This window comes from Pollachius pollachius, assembly GCF_949987615.1.
Source record: "Pollachius pollachius genome assembly, chromosome: 3".
Lineage (NCBI taxonomy): Eukaryota > Metazoa > Chordata > Actinopteri > Gadiformes > Gadidae > Pollachius > Pollachius pollachius.
In genome coordinates, this window is record NC_136936.1 from 39690672 (window position 1) to 39712432 (window position 21761).

General features: G+C 47.6%; 1 protein-coding gene across 3 annotated transcripts in view; it reads right to left on the bottom strand.

Moving 5' to 3' along the window:
- Positions 1-1363: 1363 nt before the first annotated feature.
- Positions 1364-21761, bottom strand: part of kdm6a (lysine (K)-specific demethylase 6A) — a 36879-nt gene continuing 16481 nt past the window's right edge. For 2 of the 3 annotated variants that reach the window (XM_079732520.1, XM_079732519.1), the window contains 24 exons: positions 20753-20807; positions 20226-20260; positions 18034-18127; positions 16107-16233; positions 15506-15604; positions 14890-15109; positions 14305-14445; positions 12896-12988; positions 12498-12596; positions 12276-12383; positions 11183-11575; positions 10163-11004; positions 8053-8182; positions 7470-7575; positions 6192-6397; positions 5921-5973; positions 5706-5780; positions 5233-5381; positions 5004-5118; positions 4614-4801; positions 3712-3853; positions 3309-3435; positions 2554-2724; positions 1364-2390 (listed from right to left, as the gene is read on the bottom strand). In XM_079732520.1, coding sequence (XP_079588646.1) covers positions 2364-2390; positions 2554-2724; positions 3309-3435; positions 3712-3853; positions 4614-4801; positions 5004-5118; positions 5233-5381; positions 5706-5780; positions 5921-5973; positions 6192-6397; positions 7470-7575; positions 8053-8182; positions 10163-11004; positions 11183-11575; positions 12276-12383; positions 12498-12596; positions 12896-12988; positions 14305-14445; positions 14890-15109; positions 15506-15604; positions 16107-16233; positions 18034-18127; positions 20226-20260; positions 20753-20807 — 3795 coding nt within the window. In that variant the 3' untranslated portion in view covers positions 1364-2363. The remainder of the gene's footprint in view (positions 2391-2553; positions 2725-3308; positions 3436-3711; positions 3854-4613; positions 4802-5003; positions 5119-5232; positions 5382-5705; positions 5781-5920; positions 5974-6191; positions 6398-7469; positions 7576-8052; positions 8183-10162; positions 11005-11182; positions 11576-12275; positions 12384-12497; positions 12597-12895; positions 12989-14304; positions 14446-14889; positions 15110-15505; positions 15605-16106; positions 16234-18033; positions 18128-20225; positions 20261-20752; positions 20808-21761) is intronic. The other variant, XM_079732521.1, reaches the window with a different exon arrangement.

Genomic DNA, 21761 nt, shown 5'->3' on the forward strand with positions numbered 1-21761 from the left:
AGATATGGGTGTCGGCCATCACAGCTCCCAGAGCAGTTACAATCCTAGGAACACTGCACGCTATAAGAGATGTCGAAGCTTGAATATTTTAACAATAATTTGAGGACAGGGAGCGAGTTCATCTATTTGTAGCTATTTGGCTTTTTAGAGCCCCATGAAAATAATGGTCCACTTGTATGGCCAATTAGAATGAAGAGATTAAATTCCCCATTCAACTCTTTAATTCAAATCAAATCTGAAAGACACAAACCATTCATTGTCACCTCATTTATCAATAAGTCTTCCAAGAACAGGTCCATGGTGTTAAGGGAATGCACTTGAACCGTTCCTCTTTTCTAAACCGTTGTTTGATTGAGTTCCCCATTCCCCAGTCAACCAGTGTATCATTACACATGCTTGTTTTGAAAATACTCACTGTTGTACTGTTGTACTGCTGTACCAAAAACAAAAAAGACAATAACAATCATAAAAGAGCCATGCAATGAACGGAAGTTTAATAACCACAGAAAATCCCAGATAGAAAAGTCTGTTCCCCAGAGAGAAAATAAAAGCCAACCTGATAAATCGTGCAAACATCAGTAGCGCTTTTGATCTCTGGCTATGCTGTTCCATTTGATTATTTATTCCCAAACTCGTTTATTTCCGTTCATTCACCAAACTCTGGAATCAAATTGAAAAAATACGTAGAAAAAACAGACTAGACACAGTACGCCGCCAGATCGAATCGACTGATGCACCCTAGGAACATTTAATGAGGGATGATGTCTTTGTTACAGGCTGGGGATCTGACGGTCACATGGTGGCGGTGGAATAGATACTGGGAGATTTCAGGGGTACATTTACAGCCCTAATGGGCACCCCTGAAGGCTCCACATCAAACCGGTCGTTAGCCGATTGTAACTGCAGCTGTGACGTGAAAGTGACCCCCTGCCCCTTTCGCTATCACAGGGAAGCGCCAAAGAAAACGGTTAGATTTACCACATAGCAGTAGCTGCCTGTTGTGATGGGGGACATCCTATTTAAAATGTGTAATCCAAGACAATGCCCAAACTGTATTAATGAAGTACAAATGTACGTTTGTGATCGCTCTTGCGGTCCCATTAAAAAGGTGACATTTTTTAATCGTGTACCGTTGATTTATGAATCAAAGGTTTATTGATTTGTATCTTATGTTTATACCACAAAAAACATCTCTGGTTGCCATTTGTGTACAAGAGCAATTTCTCAAAGATCTGCATTCCTTTGAATGTGTGAAACAATGAAAGAAACCGTATTAAAAGCAATAAATAACCTGGCATTTGAGAGTCCAGCTATGATGAATGAGATGTTATAATTAACAGCAAAGAATCCCAAAAATTTAAATAAAGATTTTTTTGTTTATTGACGCATAAAACATCCTTCAAACAATAAAACCATTTCAAGGAGGGTCTCTGTACAATGCTTACTAAGCAGTTGATATAGAAAACGTACAAGATGCCACGGCCAAAGTGACAAGGATCTTTCAAAATTGAATGGCAGGTTCTCTGGAAAAAAAATTACAGCATTCCATCAACAAATATTTTCAAGCAATAAATATGCATTTATAAATAGTGTAAATTTACATCAAAATTAGAAAAAAGTTTATTCCTTTGTCTATGTGCAACCCACTTTTCACTATGACTTGGCTGTTGTTTCTCTCCAACTAATTACCCTTTTTAAACCATAGAAAAGCAAAGCCAGCGACAAAAGAAACGGTTCCAACAAACGAAAATAAGTGGAAACATTAAGTCCATTAAAAAACAGGAGGAAAATGTTGCAAACAACATGTCACTCTACTCTTCACATTACAAAACAGTTTTTCTTCGTTTCCTGTCCAAGGAGACATCTAGCCATCTAACATAAAAGAGCAGCTATGCCAGTTACGGTTGACGGGGGCGAGGGGGATAAACTCGTGTGTAAAGCCACTAACGGATTACAAAATAAAGGGAGGGGAGGGGGGGCGATTAGCATGTCAGTAGTCTTTTTGGGATGTTGTTTGCCAGTTGTAACACAATATATACAAAACCATTCTTCTATTAATAGTCGTTTTTTGTTTTGTTTGTTTTCTTGAGAAGTCCAGCTGGGCCAGCAGTAGAACAGTCTGGTCATGGTGACGGGAGAGGCTACCGTTCGCCCTCCAGTCCACTGGGGGGAGGCAGACCGCTCGGGGCAGGTTGCATAGACACACAGCTTTCACACAGCTGCCTTTTGGGATAGCTACAGAGCGCAGTGGGGAGCACTGCCAGCTAACTTCCTGAATATCAGAAACAAAACAAATGGTTTCCAGAGTGCTCCGTCCGGTCCATCAGAGCTCTAGTGGTCCGCAGACCAATACTGTGTTACCATCAGGAGGAGGAAGGCAGAGGACTGGCCTGGAGGGGGACAGAAAACAAACCATTAGGATCTCCCGACATATATTCAATTCATTCTTAACAAAAAAAACGCTGCGGACAATGGCATCACTCAGTTAATAATCCTTGGTCTGAAACTTACCAAACGAATCCTGCGAACATGTTGGGAGTGGCGTTTGCTTACCAGTGTGAACTGGTCGTAGACCTGCATGAGGTCCTCTGTCTTGTACTGCTCCAGCACCACAAAGTTGTCCAGGTTGGCGCTGCCCCTGCGAGCGCAGTCCTGGCAGTGCACCACGTACGTCTTCTTGCTGTTGCTCTCGCTCGTCACAAACAGCAGGTCAAACACTTCCACCTGGATGGAGCAGAACACAGCTGTGAGGTCCACCCCGGGCCGCAAATTAGCTTTCGGCCTTAACCGAGAGACATTGACTCAAAGTACATTACATGCAGACACATCACATAGGGGCCGGTAGTAGCTCAGGAGGTAGAGCGGGTTTGGAGGTTCACCGCAAGGTTGCTAGTTCGATCACCAGTTCCCCCTAGCTGAGTGTCGAGGTGTCACTGAGCAAGGCACCAAACCCTAACCGGTCCTGACCAGCTGGCTGTCGCCTTGCATAGCTGACGCCGCCGTCAGTGTGATTGTGTGCATGAATGGGTGATTGTTGGGCAATATTGTAATGTGCTTTTGGTGGCCACTGGTTAAAAAAGAAGCGCTATATAAATGCAGTCCATTTACCATAAAACAATAAGGCGCATTTCGTTTGATTGTGGCAAATTAATTAAAAAAATTTTTTTTAAATGTTAACATTAAATATAAATATGAGGTGGGTTACAGACAGTTAGCTCTGTGCTCAGGACACATGGGGTGGGGTGGGGGCAGAGGGCTTCATAGAGCTGTCGAGGGAGCCAGCGGTGACCTTGAGAATGAGTGCCTACCTCACAGATGCTGCAGTAGTGCGCAGGCTCGTCCCTGGACCGGCCGTGCCAAACCATCTCCTTCCCCGCAGACAGCAGCAGCTCCCGGAGCATCTGGACCTGTTTCAGCGTCCGCAGCAAACAGTACCTGACACACACACACACATTTTAGAAACTTTATTTGATTCCACTATACAAGTCGAATCAAGTGATTTGACTTGTAATCAAATCACAAGTGAAAGACCTCCAAAATGCAAAGTACACACACACACACACACACACACACACACACACACACACACACACACACACACACACACACACACACACACACACACACACACACACACACACACACACACACACCAAATGTGAAACCCGGGCAATAACAACATGAACGCTGGGGACGGGAGTGTGTGCTCACTTGATCATCTCAAAGAGCTTGTGGTCCGACACTTTGATGTTCCGGGCCATGTTCCAGGAGAGGTGGATCATGGGAACGATGGACTTGACACTCTGCAGTTTGTTCCACTCGTAGCGCTCCACCGCCAGCTTGTACTGGTGTGCTGGGGAGCCAAAGTACACCCTTATTGTGACACACGGCACACTTGAGTTTGGTGAATCCCGTTCATTCATGGTCTCCGTCACTTTACTAGGCCAGAAGGTTTTGAGCATGTTCCAATTGTCCAGTCATGCAAACCCATTATTTGGCATACTTCATTCAACATTCAACTTGCTGCCAACTGGTATGCTAGATGACCTACTTATATTTACATCTTTCTACATCTATTAACACGCTGGTTTGTCAATGTTGACTTCCAAATACATTGACCATTGCCAATTAGTCAATAGCTCGGACAAAGCAGTCTAGGGTTTGAGATGGTCCAAGGCCATTAAAAAGTAATTTCGGATCCAGTAAAAGATTCAACTCGCCGTCTCAAATCAGCTATTACAACAATATGAACCATACATTTAGCATAAAAACTAAAATATTCAGTGTTATATTGCTATTATGGCAAAATATTCAAATGTCTTTAGGTCCGTATGGTTGGGGGTGTGGGGGGGGGACATTCCAAAGGATTCTGTTTTTCTCAGTATTTCTAGCTTTATCATGGCCTTTATTAATTATGTGCCTGATCATAAAAGGACCTTCATTTGCCTAACCGTGGCCGGTCTTCACACCACAGTGGCGATGCAGATATGTAGTACCTGGGACTAAAGTACACTGGGTCATTCTGGTGGAAGCGCACGCGGCTCGTTGCCATCAAAACCCCCCGCCAACCTCTTCAACACCTCTGTGCCATGGCAGGTCTCACTGGCGCCTACCTGTGAGGGGGCCGACGTTCCAGGCGATGTTGTTGCACCAGCCGATGGCCTGGACCCAGTGCACGGTGCCCGTGTTGAGCCACACCAGGTCCCCGGGCCGCTGGATGAAGCGGTACACGGGCACGTTGGCCTCGTACAGGTCCTCCAGGTCGGGCCACCACGAGCCCATCAGGAAGTTGATGTTGTTTCTGCAGAGGAGGGACATGGCCGCGAGCGGTCAATCATCTTGAATCCACGGCATTCAAGCAGCTGATAGGTGATTAATGAGCTAAAACATTTGTGTTTGGTTTATTAAAACAACGGTTCAGTGATGTTTACCTTTTTCGTGGTTTATGCCACAAAAAACATCGCTGGTTGCCATTTGTGTACAGGAACAATTTTGTGACTTACTTTTCACAGAAGTCATTGACGGTTCCCCAGTATGGCTCAGGCACGGCAAACCACTCGCAGTCCCCGGGCCCGATGTTGACGTTGACCGAACAGAAGTTGTTGTTCTCTTGGTGACCTTTGGTGATCAAGAAGACACTGGCGGTTACAAAAACATAAGCCGAAGCGACCAGGACGATAAGGAATAAGGGGGGTGCGATTCGAAGGGCGGCGGTGAGGGCCTCTCGTATACCTGGTGTCCTGCTCCCGGGGACCTTCATGTAGAGCTGCACCGTGTTCATGCCCAGGATGGTGTGCCCCACGTGGCTGAGCAGGTTGCCTGCCGACACCACGCGGGCGAAGGCCGGCAGCTTGGCCAGCTCCTGGAGCTGCAGCTTCCACCTGAGGAAAGACCGGGGTCGGCTGAGCTCGGGTGGTGGTGCATAGCTCCCCGGCTCCTCCTAGCTGTGTGGCAAGGTGTCCCTGAGAGGGAAACCTAACCCCAACTTCTCTGGCTTCCGCCTTGCATAGATGACTTCACCGTTGGTTTGAATGTGTATGACCGTTGCAAGTTGCTTTGGATAAAAGTGTCTGCTTATTGCCGTAAATGTAAATGAGAGGGTTACAGGACTTGCGCTGCAAACACTGTAGGCAACGGGACGGCAGATGGTCCACGGTGTGTGAGCGAATGGAGACGGGGTGTGTGTCCTAGGAGGGGGCACTTACTTCTTCTCGTCTGAAAGGTCGATGTTGGTGCCGAACTTGAGGTGCTTGAAAGGCCCTTTTCGTCTGCGTGCAGCACTGAAGAAACACGGGACACAGAATTAAAGGGGAAACAAACCCTAGAACGACTAATTTTAGAGCAAAAGCGGCGTCCCATTTAATATCCAGAGAGGCGGTGATGGAGAGAACTGGTGTAAGAGTTGCAGACATGAACTTACTTCTCTGGAGAGGCCGCTTCTGCTTCCAACTCCTTCTTCTTCTCACTCTCCTCCTGAACGATGGCAACATGAAAAGATATTTTTTGAATTCAAAACGTTGGAAAAGCTTAAGGTTAAAAAGGTAATTTATGTAATCAATACACGTTTCACATTCAGTGTTCGTTTTAAATGGAAAGAATGCCTAATGTAATGAGCAGGTGAAATCTCAGACTGCAATGCATTGATTCTGGGCGAGTGTTCCCCGGTGGGGTGGCGTGCCGGGCCCACTGACCCGCAGTGACTCCTGGAAGGAGGAGGCCTGGTACTGCGCGTATTTGATGATGGTGGTGTGGGAGCGGCTGCTCTCGCAGCGCCACATCTTCCGGCTGCCGCTGGGGTCCCAGTTCTCGTCGGTGGGCTGAGCCAGCTGGGTCCTCACCTCCACCAGGTGGTCCGGGTTGGCGTCCACCAGTGTCTTGGTGGAGAACAGGCCCAGGTCTGTAGGGGAGCAGGGGAAGAACCAATCAGGACTCATTCAGAATTCAGGGGTGGAGTGAGAGGGGATAGGAGCGAACAAGATTGGATGAGGAACAGGATGAGTCGTGATGACAATTTGGGGGTATTCAAATTGTGCTTACAAATAACAACCACAGACGCATTTCTTAAAATATAACGATGAATTTTGAATCATTGAAAGCATTCGCCTATGAAGATGTTTCTTGCTTATTAAATTGGGTGGTAAATGTTGGCAAACGTGGCTAATGAGATTGACTCAAACTGTAAAACATATTGAGATCCAGCCACTAAGACTATAAGTGCAGTCCGCAGCATTGCATTAAGAGCAGTGAAAGCCCTGCTCCCCACAGCCAAGCGATGGGCACCAACACTGCCCCTAGCCATGGTACTCATACAAGCTGTACGCCATAAAAACCTACTATGGTCTCCTGCAGAGACGGAGAAAAGAGTCTCTGTGTTTGCTGTGTAAGCAGGGACTGATGCTTGTTTGACACCAATGCACTCATAATTGACGCACCAAACCGGCCACTGAAGCACATATCCATTAATATAAAAATCAATAAATTCCCAGTTAATTAATAATAGAAAAAGCAGTACGGTTCAGTAAATTGATATAAAAAAAGGAAAAATGCTATTTACATGAAATATATATGATCATGTTTAGCTGTAGACGAAATAAATACATATTACCGGTGAAACAATACATTTTTATCCATTATATTGTCAATAAAAGCAGTGTCCAGGGGACATCAGATCGGGACAAGCAGAGCGGGTTGATGTTGTTGGCAGGGCCAGAGCGAACGGATGCCAGCCGAGCAACTGAGTGCAGTGTCACTTTCTACTTGCAGGTGGTGCTGTTTTAAACCCTATAAATCCCTTTACCATGCACACATCCTCCAATGAACACAATGACACACCCACACAGCCACGTGAGGGTGGATCAGACTCTCACACACACACACACACACACGTCCTCCTGTTCAAGCAACAGTCCAGAATACAGACACACACACACACACAACTGCACACACACGCACAGTATAGGGCCACGTACCAAGTTTGAGAGCTCCTGCCAGGCCCCTGATGACAGTGACAGGGTTGGCGGCGTTGGTGCAGAACTGATGCAGAGGAGGGAAGAAGGCATCCCTCTTGTTCTCCAGCTGCAGGACACACAGGGTCGGACACACACACACACACACACGTAAGCTCCTTCCCATCCAGGCATGTATGGACCATGGATGAACATCTCCGGTATCACGAGTCCTCAAAGTACTAACAATTGTGAGGAACATATCCCAAACATATGTGGCATGTGTCTGAACCACACGCTTGATATAATATACATGTAATATGTATGCAATGGGCAGCTAATGTTTTCCAACCTGAAAAAGGAGAGAGAGAGAGAGAGAGAGAGAGAGAGAGAGAGAGAGAGAGAGAGAGAGAGAGAGAGAGAGAGAGAGAGAGAGAGAGAGAGAGAGAGAGAGAGAGAGAGAGAGAGAGAGAGAGAGAGAGAGAGAGAGATTTTCTTTTCGCTAGACAAGTAGTTTGTTGGAACCACCAATCTTCACAACCAGCCACCATCCCTCACAGCCACATCCGTAGCTCTGTCCTTCTGCGGCGGTGACGGCGGTACTCACGTAGATGCTGGGTGTTGGCGGGTTGAGCTTGTCCTTGGGGAGCACGGGGGACGGTGAGGGAGGGGGCCGCGGGGGCGGACACTTGTCCAGCAGGATACTGCTGGTGGACATGCCGTTCTTCCCCAGGTTCCTGTGAGAAACCGACCAATGTACTAGAGTCACACTGCGGCCGTGATCCAATGGTTAACACGCTAGGTTAGGCGTGACGCGTGCTTTGATTAATAAAAAGGAGAAGACACTTCTAGGTTTTATCGTGAGGGTGCATTCTGATGTGCTTATATAGTATACTTCATATTGTATCTTCACATCAACCGTGTGTCTTCCGTGTAGAATTCAAACCACACCCATTTATCTAGGACATCAGACCGTTTAGAATTTGCAGATTGATTTGTGTATACATTCAAGGCCTGAATTGATACCATCCATTATAGAATAGAGGTTTCAATAAGCCACGAATGCATACGTTTGATAAGGTAATCGCTTCTGAGTCTGAATGGCCACTGGCTGCCATGATGGCCTGTGTGTTCTGTGAGACAAATAGACCTGTGTGTCAATGTGACCCATGGGTCAAGCCTCTGACTGTCAACGGCAGTAACAGGGTTTGCCTGGAATAGTGCAACATCCAACAAAACTCTATACACTAGTTACCTTAAGCAGCATCCAATCATTGCATTATGTATTATAAAATACAAATCATTATTTTACACCAAAAGATTAAACCGATGTTTCCAAAAGCGTTTTTTGGAAAGTTTTCATCTGCATATGCAGACACGGTGAGACGTTTCCATGCAGAAGGCTTGTGTCGTAATCTTCAGCACTTATGAAGGCTGGGACGTCTGTGGATGTTGAGCTTGGAGCTCAGGGCTTCGGAGGACAAAACATCCATTTAGTTTAACTTCGCCAGCTAAACTGTGCTACCTTTCAAGGCAGTGCAGATCCCTTAGGGTAGCGCATTCATGTTGCAAGTAAAGTCAAGCAACGAGGTTGAAGGCAGACTATGACATTGCATGGTGTACACCCTTGCTAGCTACTACTCAAAAGTAGGACGGCTTCCATTAATTATAACCATTCGGTAACCAGCGTCATAACCATAGGACAAAGAGCTAACCTCTATTCACCTGATATGAAAAACAATATTAGCCCGATTAGCCATCTGAATTGAACCTGCCGTCATAGATGATTGGGAGTTTTGAGAAGGTTGCACAACATTCCAAAGGTGCATCGTTGTGACCTGTACAGTATTGGCAAGGCAGCATTGAAGATGCGAGCAGCGGGGGAGTGCAGACACGGTCTGGGATCCAGTAGGCCAGTGTTAGAGCACCAGTTCTGAGTGGACGACGGACCAACCACCGCGTCGGGTGGCGTGAGACCTCGTGTCCCACTCTGTTACGGAGATATCCTACCCAAAGAAACTGACTGGTCCGAGTGGATGAAGCTATCCGAAGTGAATTATGATCAGTGTATTGCTACAGGGCTGACATTTCCCCGTCTCCAGCAACATGACGATGGTCGAAAAGAACACAAAGCAAAAGACGCTGAAAAGCCCCGTTTACCCAGATTTCAGCTCATTTGCCGTCATACTTTAGATGTGTATCATAAGTCTGATCGGAGGGAAAGTACAGACTCAACTAGAGCTGGGTATTGCCAGGCACCTCACAATTCAATTTGATTCTTTAGGTCTTGATTCGATATTGATCCAATTGCTTCGATATCGATTCAATAATACGTGCAGATGACAAAAATACCTAAATATTATTTAGAATTAACCATTTCAAAATGAATTAACCATTTCATTGTGCTTTAACTAGCAAAAAGGGAATACACCATTGTATAGTATTGTTCCTGAGCTAAACTTGCAGCATAAAAGTAATAATCATAACATGGACAAATGTAAAAGGGCATGTACATTAAGGCATACTCGCTTCTAGATTACAATGAGCATGCTTCTTTTTTTTTTTTTTTTTTTTTAATGGAAATAAATCAATTTAAAAAAATTCTGAATCGAAATTGAATCGAGAACAAATGCATTGATGAATGGATATTTTTACCCAGCCCTAGACTCAACCACAGGGAGGTATTAAGGCGGACGGGCATTTAGCAAAGGACTTACCTGCACGCTTTCAGCACCTCGCTGGAACTGGGGTAGATTGACACCGAGGATAAGGGAGCCAGGCCAGAGGGGGCCATGGCTAAAGGCTCCACCTTCACTGGGCTCCTGGAGTCGTCGGGGCCCTTGCCGTTGAGCTTGGGCGCCTGGTCATTGGACGGGCTGTTAAGGCAGGAGAGGCTGTTGGTGGCGCGGGGGAGTGCAGAGCAGGGTTTGGCAGAGGACGTGGCTGACTGCGGCGAGGAAGAGGCGGCCGAGTGCTCGGCCGATGGCTTGGCGTGGAGGCCCGGGTGGACGTTGTTGACCCTCTCCGGCGTCGCGGCGTGGTTACTGCAGTTGTTGTTGTCGTCGTTGCGGCCAGAGTTAGCCTTTCCCTTGAGCAAGGCGGAGAGCTGGGGATTGTCGGAACTGAGGGCGGCGGCAGGAGAGCCCGGCTGTGATAGGCCGGTCGACGAGTCCGTCCCCCGAGGCTGGACGTGATTAGTCAATCCCTGCGCGGGGGCGGCGTCGGAGCCGGGCGGCGTCCCCACGGGGGGCGCGGCGGTGGTCTCGGCCCCCGCCGGCGGGGCGGTGCCGTTGCTGCTTCCTGAAGGCGCGGCGTCTTTGGTGTGAGCCCCTGAGGTAGTGGTGGCGTGGGGGGGCGAGGACAGGTGGTTGGGCGTGGTCTGAGGGGAGGTGGGGGACAGGGAGGAGGCCGAGGAGGAGGCAGTGCAGGGCCCGGAGGAATGTCCAACCTGATTGGGTGCACCGGGGCCGGAGGAGGGCAGCGAGGCGTGGGGGGAGGAGGAAGAGAGCGGCTCTCCATTGGGACCCGCCGAATGTGAACCTGGACCTTTAAGAAGCCCCTGGGAAAAGAAAGATGGGAGCAAAACCTGAGCAAAAACACGCCGCAACATCACAACCAAAACTCACCCCCGAGATCCGTCCACAATATACAAGCAACGGCCCTAGAGGATTCATCCCAAACATCTCATTACACCGAGCTGTGACTGTGGACATTGTGCGGTGGCAGGGGAGGGCTACCTGAGAGGTGTTGTTGCGTGGCTGGCTCCTCCAGGCTTCGTCTGCGTGACTGGGACTACTGGCGGCGCTGCTGGTGCTTGTGTGACTGGTGGCTGTGCAGTTGTGAGGTAGAGAGTTCTGCTGCAGGTAAGGCACGTTTCCGTTGCTCGCGCCCCCTCCGCCTCCTCCGGGGCCCAGGGTGTGATTGTTGCCCAGAGGAGCGGCGTTGGGGGGCCCCGGGGGGCCCGCGGGGCTCGCGGCACACGAGCCGTTGGCCGTGGGCTGGGGAGCCGAGTGGTTGAGGGAGGGATAGCGGGAGAGGCCGGCGAGGGCCCGGGGGGTCTCAGCGAGGGGCCCGTTTGGGAGGGCGGGCCGGGTCTGACCGTCTGCTGCGGTTGTTGCCTGCTGACGCATCTGAAGCAGGGGGAAAGCCAGGCGGGAAGGGACCAAACCAGCAGCGCCAATTAATAAACTGATGGGAGGCCAACTGGGTTTATATCATGTATGCAAAATGGGATAATTAAAGCACTGTGTCATTAGCGCGCTGCATAATTTGGGGTCTCTGCTGTTACCGTACATACGTGTGTGTGTGTGTGTGTGTGTGTGTGTGTGTGTGTGTGTGTGTGTGTGTGTGTGTGTGTGTGTGTGTGTGTGTGTGTGTGTGTGTGTGTGTGTGTGTCGGGGGGGGGTGTCCGGGGGGGTGTCCGGGGGGGTGTGTGTGCGTGCGTGCACCTCCTGCTGATGTTGGTGTGTGAGTGTGCGGGATGTGTGTGTGTGTGTGCGGGGTGTGTGTGTGTGTGTGTGTGTGTGCGGGGTGTGTGTGTGTGTGTGTGTGTGTGTGGGGTGTGTGTGTGTGTGTGTGTGTGCGGGGTGTGTGTGTGTGTGTGTGTGTGTGTGTGTGTGTGTGTGTGCGGGGTGTGTGTGTGCGGGGTGTGTGTGTGTGTGTGCGGGGTGTGTGTGTGTGTGTGTGTGTGTGCGGGGTGTGTGTGTGTGTGTGTGTGTGCGGGTGTGTGTGTGTGTGTGTGTGTGTGTGTGTGTGTGTGTGTGTGTGTGTGTGTGTGTGTGTGTGTGTGTGTGTGTGTGTGTGTGTGTGTGTGTGTGTGCGCGTGTGTACCTGCTGCTGATGTTGCTGCATGAGGGAGAATTGGTTCTCCAGCTGTTCCAGCATCTGCATCTGTGGAGGTTTGAGACTGGCCCGGTTGGACCTCAGCTGATCCAGCAGCTGGTTGGACAACAGGAGAACATTAATATTAGATACGGAACTCCTACTCAACCGTTTACGAGTACTCAGGATTGTGGACTTGGTAACAGATGTGATGTGGTGTGCCTGACCCACCTGAAGCTTCTGTGGTTTAAGATACCAGCTGGGAATCTGCTGGTGGACCGGGCTGGAAGCCCATGAATCTGCTGCACTAGCAGCAGCAGCAGCAGCACCCTGCATTAAGACAAAGAGATAAGATAAACTGAACATGACTGGAGCTCCAGGATTATTCAAAACTAAAACTAGGGTGACAATGCTTTACGATACAAGCTTAGAGGTAGTGATATCTCAGAAAAAGGCTTGTAATTTGATATAAATGCAACAGGCGTAGAAAATCAAATGCATGTATTCATGTATCAAATTTCAAGGATCAATTGCAACCTTTCACGACTAGTTTACTGCAGGCCAAAATCGCAATTTTGATTTATTGAGTGTGAAGCCATAGCTAAAACTAGAACAATATGATGGAATACCTTAGCTGGGCTGGCGGCACGTTTCCTCTTGGCGAGGCTGGCTTGTGAGTCCACCTGGCTGCTGGAGGCTTGGCCTCCCTCTGTCTTACACGCCTGAGGACCCAACAGAACCACAATATGATAGGACGACCGCAAGATGGGGACGACCCCAAGTGTCCCTGTGTTGAAGCAGTGTTTAGCAATGTGATACTGAAAATAAGCCACTACATGCACTTCAGGAATCTATTTCAGAGTGTTGGGGAAACAATTGTTGAGCATAATATGCATATTTCCGAAGCTTCAAAGGCTGGATGTAATTGTAAGGTCTCAGTACAGATAATCACGATAACAGATGAGGTACTTCTAATGGCTGATTGCCAAACGATATTCACAAACTCTAAATGTTTGGCCAGAGCCATATGATTAAGCCCAACAGGCTAAAACATTGCATGCATCTCAGCCGGAGAGTAAAAAGACTGCAGAGGGAACATCAGGTTAACTGCTATGCTTTAGCCTTATGCACAAGAGTTGTTATTCCCATCAATCACAGAACAAATGAAAACATGCTTAGTTTTGTCGTACTCAACTCTACAGCGCATGCATATTCAGGTTAGCAGGGTAAGAGGAAGTAGAAGACAAGCACCCCAAAGGAACAGTTCACCCAGAGAAGAAAGTCCTGCCATTGTCTGCTCTGTCAAGGTCGACTGAACCCCTGTCTATTTCCTTATTTTGCAACAAAAAGCAAGGGCGTTTTAGTCCCATTCGCCCCAGTTCAAAATACGAATAAAATGATGGTAACAGCTCAGGCAGCAGAACGATTGCTATCCTATAGGATTTAACTCCTTTACATGTGTATATTAGTACTGATGTGAACGGCGCTTCACGCAATAGCATTGCCTTGTGATTGCAACCAAGAAGGGCTAGTTAACACTATCAGTCCCAAGATAACTAATGCAATACTTAAGTCTGGATAATGGCTGATTCACATTTTTGGGCGAACTGTTCCTTTAACCCAGCCAAAGGGAAGAAATAAAAATGGAATAGCAGCACTAAAAGAATTGTGATTCTTCATCAAACTTAAGAATGCGGGAAATGATGGTGTGGTGAGGGGTTGGATGATTAATTTTAATCTTGATAAGAAGTAGCAGAGCGAGCTATTACTAAGGTCAACCACCACTCTACTAATAATACCATTACAGTGTGGGCCCTGTTCCAACTCAATTAGAAACGAGAATCTTTTGGAGGCGAATCAAGTGTTGGATACACTGAGTGCCAAGTGACAAAACACTTACTCTCGTTATCCAATGAATGACGGGCCAAGTTTGGTGTAAAGTGTTGGAGCAGGGCGTCAGCTGTAATAGTGGAGGTGGTGGTGGTGGAGGAGACGGCTGTGCTGCCTTGCTCATGAGAGCCTGTGCTCTGGGTCTCACCTGCTGCGTCTGTGCAGTGTTCAAGGCCCCCTGGCGGGACGTGAGCTCAGCGGGGATGGGCAGGCTCCACGCCTCCTCAATACTAGGAAGCATTTTACTCTTACTCTGCAGACTACCTGGCTGTAGGTTACACAACTGAGCCTAGGAGAGTGGAGTGAGAGAGGTACCGCTGAGCAGCTATAGACGCTGGAGTGTATAGTGGTTACCGCATAAAGTGCATGGAAATGTTAACCCTGTTGAAGAGATGGCACATTCAAAAAAACTCAAAAACAAAAAGGAGTCCGGTCAAACATGGTCAATGGCATGAGGTTATGCCTTACGAGTTACAGGTGAAAGTAAAACGGAGTGTTCAAAACACACCGATATGAATCACTATTCATATCACCGTGGACAAGAAAAGAAAACACAAAAAAAAAAAAAACATAATTTTGCATGATAAACAATTGAGAATAATAAGCCAATGGCACAGTCGTTGCTTGCCAATACCAACAGCACAAAACCGTGCACACCGACAAGTTGACGACATTAAACAGCGGCCAACACAACCGTGGACGCCTGGCGGGGGGGGGTACCAGGGGACCCTACCTGCAGCAGCTTGATGCGTTGCGTGAGCGCGGCGGTGTTGAGGCAGGCCTTGCTGCGCGTGGCGTTGATGTAGCACTTGATGGCGTCGTGCGACTGGCCGCAAGACTCGTACAGCGTGCCCAAGTCCATCCAGGCGGCCGCGTGGCTGTGGTCCAGCTGCACAGCACAGATGTAGGCCTGCAGCGCGTCCATGGGCTGGTTCTGCTGCTGGTAGAGAACCCTGGGAGCCGCAGGGGAGAGGGCGTTATAGGGGTGGGTTAGAGGGGAGCACTTCTCCTTTGCCGTTAAGAGGGGGAGCCATCGTCTGCTGCAAGCGCTAGGAGGACAGACTGAGAAGTGCACCAGCACCAAGTCATTTAGCTCGTAGCCCACATAAATGCATTTGGTTTTTCAGGGCCGTTCTACATTGTCCGACAGGACGCCATTGACATTTTCCAAAAGTTACAGTTCAAGTTTCTCCGCCATATGTATTTCTTTCCCCCTGAATAACTCCTGTTCTGCCCACGTTGTGAGGCAGCACACCCGTGATCCGTGGTACAGCCCCGAGTCATGCATATGGGCTAATGTACAGGCCAATGCCAGACCATCAGGCAAATTGCCACTATTCACTGCTTACCCTATGGAGCACCAGGTATCCGCGCTGGCCTCTGACTTGTCAATGGACTGGCGGTAAGAGATGAAGGCATCCTGGACCTTCCCAATACTAGAGTAGCACCTGGGACAGAGAGGAAGGAACATGAGAGCACATGATGATTAACACAAAATATGGACAAGAACACAAGTCCCCAGAAATACACAATAATTATCAACCTGCTTTTCAACGGCACAATGACTCAAACCAGCAGCATCATAGCTTGCACCGCACAGACAACACGGTGGCCATTTGGACAGAGAGGGTTTACTGTCCAGGATGTGTCCTAGCCGGGCAATCAGCGAGTGACCAGATGGCCTTTGAAGCCATTGTCGCATGTTGAGCCTTTGCAACATTGTCCAGCCCCCTTGGGAACAAGCCTTTCAGTGCCCAGGGCGGATTCACTGTGATAAACAGTGAACAGTCTTCGTACAGCGAAGCACACACCCAAACGCAGCGCAGACTCCGCCGCTACATCCAAACACCTCAACTGTTCGGTTTTACGTGCACACACACCCCTCCGAAGAGAGACAATGGCGCTACGGTACGAAATGGGCAGACGTCGGAGCGTCCTCGATCGTCTCACCTGCCGAGGAAGTACCAGGACTGGCCCGAGTTGGGGTCGGCCTCTAAAGACTTCTGCAGACATTGGATGGCGTAGCTGTCCTTGTTGCTTTTGTCCCCGAGCTGCTCCACGGTGTGATGCATCCAGCCTACATGGACAGAGGACACAGGGTGTTGGGATGAGCTCTGAGGCACACGCTGACGTGCTCGGGGTTAAACACAGTGGCTTGGTTGCAGGAATGCTAGGCCGTGTTGCCCCCAATTAGGAGCGGAGAAACTGGGACTTCAAAGTGGTGTGCAAAAGGTTACTGTTCCTCCATGGTAGAGGGTGCTCTGCCCTGAGTCAGCTGGCCTCCCCCCACACTAGAGGCCAGGGTTGGCTTCTCCCGTCTGATGTGTAAATGCCCATCATAAACCGAAACAAATGGGACGGACACACACACACACACACACACACACACACACACACACACACGATTTCTGCTGCAAGTAAGCAAGCTCTTGGGAGGTACAGACGAATACAAATTGCACATGAACCCTCCCATTACTTCTCCTCAACACCTGTGGCGAATCCCATGGGTCACCATGACAACCCAAGCAAGATAGAGTGGGAATGGTTTTATGATAGGTGGGGGTTTGTGGTTGTTGGGGGTTCTGGAATCGACTACAGTGGGGATGGAAAGGAAAATTGCATTCCTGTGTCTGGACAAATAATTATTGTCCCTCTCAAATTAGCTAGGACAAAAGGGGAAGGGAAATAAATGTTATGGACACTGCAAAACTGTTTGTATACCGAGGACATGCTACATGCCAAGAAATCAGTAGCTCATATTTATTGTGCCTTCCAGCTTCAACAGGTGTCCCTACACAAGCCACACACGCACACAGGGAAAATAAGGCCGCCATAGGCAAAAGGGATTGCCTAACGAGCAGAAGCGTAGCTGAGGACCGTTCTGCGAGTTGCATGCCGGAGGGATTCAATGGCCCAAGGCAAGTAGTTAAAGATGATGAGACCCTTTGGTTGCCTTTACGAGCCAGGCAGTAAACACAGTGACCCACGGTATAGGAGAGCCTCACCGCCTTAGAGCTCTACGGGGAGAGGCTAATCAGAACTTCAGGGACACTGCCAGAGAACCAACTGAAACTACACTCCTTCTATAAACTCTTTCTATCTACATAAGAAAGAGTTTGAAATACTGTGAGAGGAGGATTACGCGCCAATTGCTTGCCTTAATACCTCATCCATCCACGATGTCACTGAATATACAACAACCATTAACACAAACACATCCAGAACAGTTAAAGTATACTATAAAAATAATTTTAACAAGCCATGGGCGCAAATCCAATTAAAAGAATTTTGGTATTTTGAAACTGGATATTTCTCTGCAGCATTTCTTGTGTCTGAAATTACTAATTTCAATCAATCAGAACCGTTTGATTGCAGTATAACATAATAAAAATAATAATGCGGTTTTATAATAATAATAATAAAACCGCATTATAATAAACTCACTTCATGTATGAAAAAATGAATGGCCTGAATAAAATCAAACCACATGGGCCAACAATGATATTTTACGAGTAAAAGAGATCGGCCAACTGTGGGAATCTAAGTTGATGGGGGAATAGCCTCCAATTAGCGGCAAGGTATCCTATTCCCACAGCACACGGCATGATGCAACTCTGTTTTACCTCAGTATTACGTTCTCAAATGACTCCGCTGCTCAAAATAATACCAACAAAGATAAATAATGCTGTAGGCAACACGGTAATCAAACACAGCTGCCGGTCACGACCGGCCGAAAACAAAATCCAACCGAAGACAGTCGGTATTCAATAGCTTGGCAAGTAAATACAGACAAAACTAATATTAGTAATGTTTGATATGAATGACACGGTGCTCTGTGTAGTGTGTGTGTGAGGAAAACGAAAGGGGAAAAACTCACCAAGTTGTTGCAGTGTAGTGGCCTTCACCTGTGCAGGGAGATTTTCAGTCTGCAGTAGACTTTCATAGGCTTCCTTTGCCGTTCTGTATTTCTTCTGCAGGGCAGAACAAGGTGAGGGAGGAGAGACGACAAAGGTTTTATCAACCAGACAAGCTCAGGGCTCGTTTTATGGTCTCTCTCTATCTCTCGCTGCCTCCAGACAGACACAAAGAGACTGGAGACCTCCTCACACCAGGGCAATGGCAAGACCCAAACACAGACGCACACAAATGGGGGAGGGTCAGTGTGAAAATGGACAGGCCAGACTCAACATGTCTGGCAACCTTAAGTGTGTATATTCAGTTTGAGTGCAATGGTGTGTGGCTTTAGTTTATATGCAAGGTTGTAGTGGCACATGCATTTGAGAAACCTGAGTACCCCACTGTTTGTTTTTACCCAGCGACCTCATTGCCCTTGTGTCTGGTGTGTGTGTCTGTGTCTGTGTGTGTGTGTGTTTCCCTGTTATCAGTTCTAACAGCCTTCTCAAAAGGCAACATGTGACCACCCCACACACAAAAAAAACGTACAAACAAAACAGAAACTTATACTCAGACAGAAACCCATGCACACACAGACGGACAACCACACACACACGCACACAAACACACACCTACTAAAGAGAGGCAGTCTGGTGGGGGACTTCCTGTCAGCACTAAAGAGACACCTCAGGGTAAACAGTGACACTTGAGGCAATAAAAGTCAGATAGGGGCACTTTGCAGTTCCTTCCTGGTTGGAACCTAATAGATACGAGAAGGGTTTGGCCTTGGCAACCAGGAGGAAGGAAGGAGGCTAGTCTCGAAATAGCTTTATTCTTCCATATCAAAATCGCTTGGTAAATACCCCATTCTGAGAGTCCACTTTAGTATCTGTGTGCAATTTCAAGAAATTGGATGTTTAACCATTGCACCCCCCTGGCTCAAGTATATCTGGCTACATTTGAAGTCCATTACCTGCCATAGACCTTGAACTAAGTGAAAAACTAATATAGTCTATAATTCACCATCAATAGTTGATCAGGGGTAGATGTTTACCCCAATGCACATATCATTTACACAGGAAAAACGTGAATGCTGATTGTTAGACAGGACAGCAAACATGCTCGCTTGATCCATGATCTATTTAAGCTCACAATTTAATGAGATCCAAGTCTCATTAAAGGAAAATCTTTAAATCTCTTTTGAAAAAACAAAAAACTAAAACTAAAAGAAAGGGGGATAAAGTTGGGGGTGAGTCGGGCCATAAAGTCTATACATAGCACACAATAACGGTTCTTGCTCCGATAAGCAAAGGAAGCAATGGGTCCTCAGCACAGCGGCCTACTGTATGTTATCCACCTTTACCTGCAGCCTGTTTTCTGATCAGCTGCTCATAACAGCCTAATGTTTGTGCAAGAAATGAATTGCTTGGTTATTAACATAAAAATTAAGGACAAACTTAAGAGGGAAACACAACTTCTAGTGAGTGATACAAGATAATGGATTTAAAAAAGATTACACAATTAAGATGAACTGATCGTCCAACCTGTTAAAGTCTATCAAAATAGAAGATGAAATGGCAGTTAAGTCACAGCCCCATCTGTCTGTGTAGTGACTGATTATTTACTGCTGCTGGGTCAACATCCGGAGTGTTCGTGTGTGTGTGTGCACGTGTGTGCATGGCAATGACAAGGCATGACAAACTAGCCTAGTAATCGCTATCCCATTAAACAAAAACGACAAATGATTCCCAACTGCTTATATTGCCTCCCCTATTTTGGACAACCAATGGGAGCCTGGATGTAACATAAGCAGCACGGCCGCACAAGAGCAGCAAGAAGCAGAACAGACTGGGGTGACGAAGCAACCTTAAAGCCAATCAAAGAGAGGAATGCACTAAAAGGGCCAAACCAAGCCTTATGGTTGCTCAAAGAAAACCCTGCTATGAACTAGTTCAAAACTAGCAGCAAAACAAGATTTACAGGGTGACATCATTTTGATGTCTACTTGCACAAGTTCAGGAATCACTACAAGGGAAGGCTTCGCCTGATGCAACATGTAATGTAGCAGACTTCCCTTGGTACTTCACTAAAGCAGGATGCTGCAGCACGAGCAGCAATGTAACGATATATTACCGCACTCAATTTTAAGCAGATTACACACACACACACACTTACCTGGATTTCATACAGATGAGCAATGTGGAATTGGACTGTGAAAAAAAACAAATATGAAACATATAATTAGGATTTCATTCAATTTGTTTAGACACACAAACACACCACTTCCTATTTAACTGTGCTGGTTCAGATTGTAACACAAGTGGATGAAGCATGGCCACAGATGGGAGGGGGAGGAGGTTCGCTTTCCCTGTGTGCGTGCATGTGTGTGTATGTGCTGAGAGCAGTCTGTATGTGCGACTTGCATACAGGCACATCCCGCTCTCTCTCTCCCTCTCCCTCTCTCTCCCCTTGTGTTGTCTCCTAGGCAACCCCAGACTTGGGCAGAGGCAGCGGGGAAATGGCAGCAGAGTAGGAGAAACTGCAGCGGAAATACATTTGGCTACATCGCCCTGACTGTAAGCACTCAGAATCATTCTGCCTGCCAGTGACATGCTGCTGAAGAAGTCTAAAAATACAGGAGCCATAGGGTGTACGAGCTCGTTCCCCGTGGGCCATTTGTAATTGTAGTATAAACCACTTACTTTCAGCTTTGGACAAAGTGCAGAGGTTGGAGTCGATCAAAGCCAGCTGAAAATGCTGCAGAGACAGGGAGAGACAAGAAGTTGCATTCGGTCAGCGGGGCAACATTTGAATGTATACATTGCAGCATATATGGCCCATTAACAGAGACAAGAGCATTATTGAATCCAGGACTAAATTATTAAAACTCACGTGAAGTTACAACTCTGATAACAGTGCGACCAGCAGCAAAGCTTTCTGAGCATGCCAGAGGAATTCATTCCCTGTTCTCCCCCGGCGTTGTGCGCCGTACTATGCCCCCGTGTCGATGACCTCGTTGACTGTAACACGAGGACACCGGGGGAGATGGGTTTAGACGGGCGTTGATGCACTGCTCGTGCATCAACCCCCCCTCCCTTCATATGATGCCTCGATGTGGAGGACATGAATAGAGGCTCTCTCTCGTAGGCAGGCATGACAACAGGGTTGCTGGGGTGGGCAGATGTCTGCCCATGATTTAGCTAGGTTCCTAAGCGATGATGAGCAACCAAGCCATTATTCGCAGTGGGAAGAGTAGCCCGATTAGCAGGGGAACTACATTTCCTCCTGCATTTCCTCTATAGCTCTGATATATCAGACAATGTCTGCCAAGGTTAACGTGATATCTGTACCTGTAACTGTTTACCAAGGGCGAATGTATTCTCCAGGCAGGGACACCGCTGGTTGTTTGCATACTAAAGCAGTGTAGGGAGTAGGGACTGGTGCTTTGAGATCAAAGACACGCCGTTTCCACTAGAGATGCTTCTTGCCTACCACGGCTGCACAAGCACCTGTGCCACCGCAGCAGTGGTTTGACTGTGATTGTGAGCTGGTGTCTGAGCCTGAGCCTCATGCGTCAAGGTGACATGGAACATAGCAGGTCAAGAGTGCACAGCGTTGTAATGCAGTCCAACAGCGTCACACAATTGGTGCTGCCTATTCCATGTATCTAGGTCATTAAAACACACACACACAGCATTGGTTGATACGTTT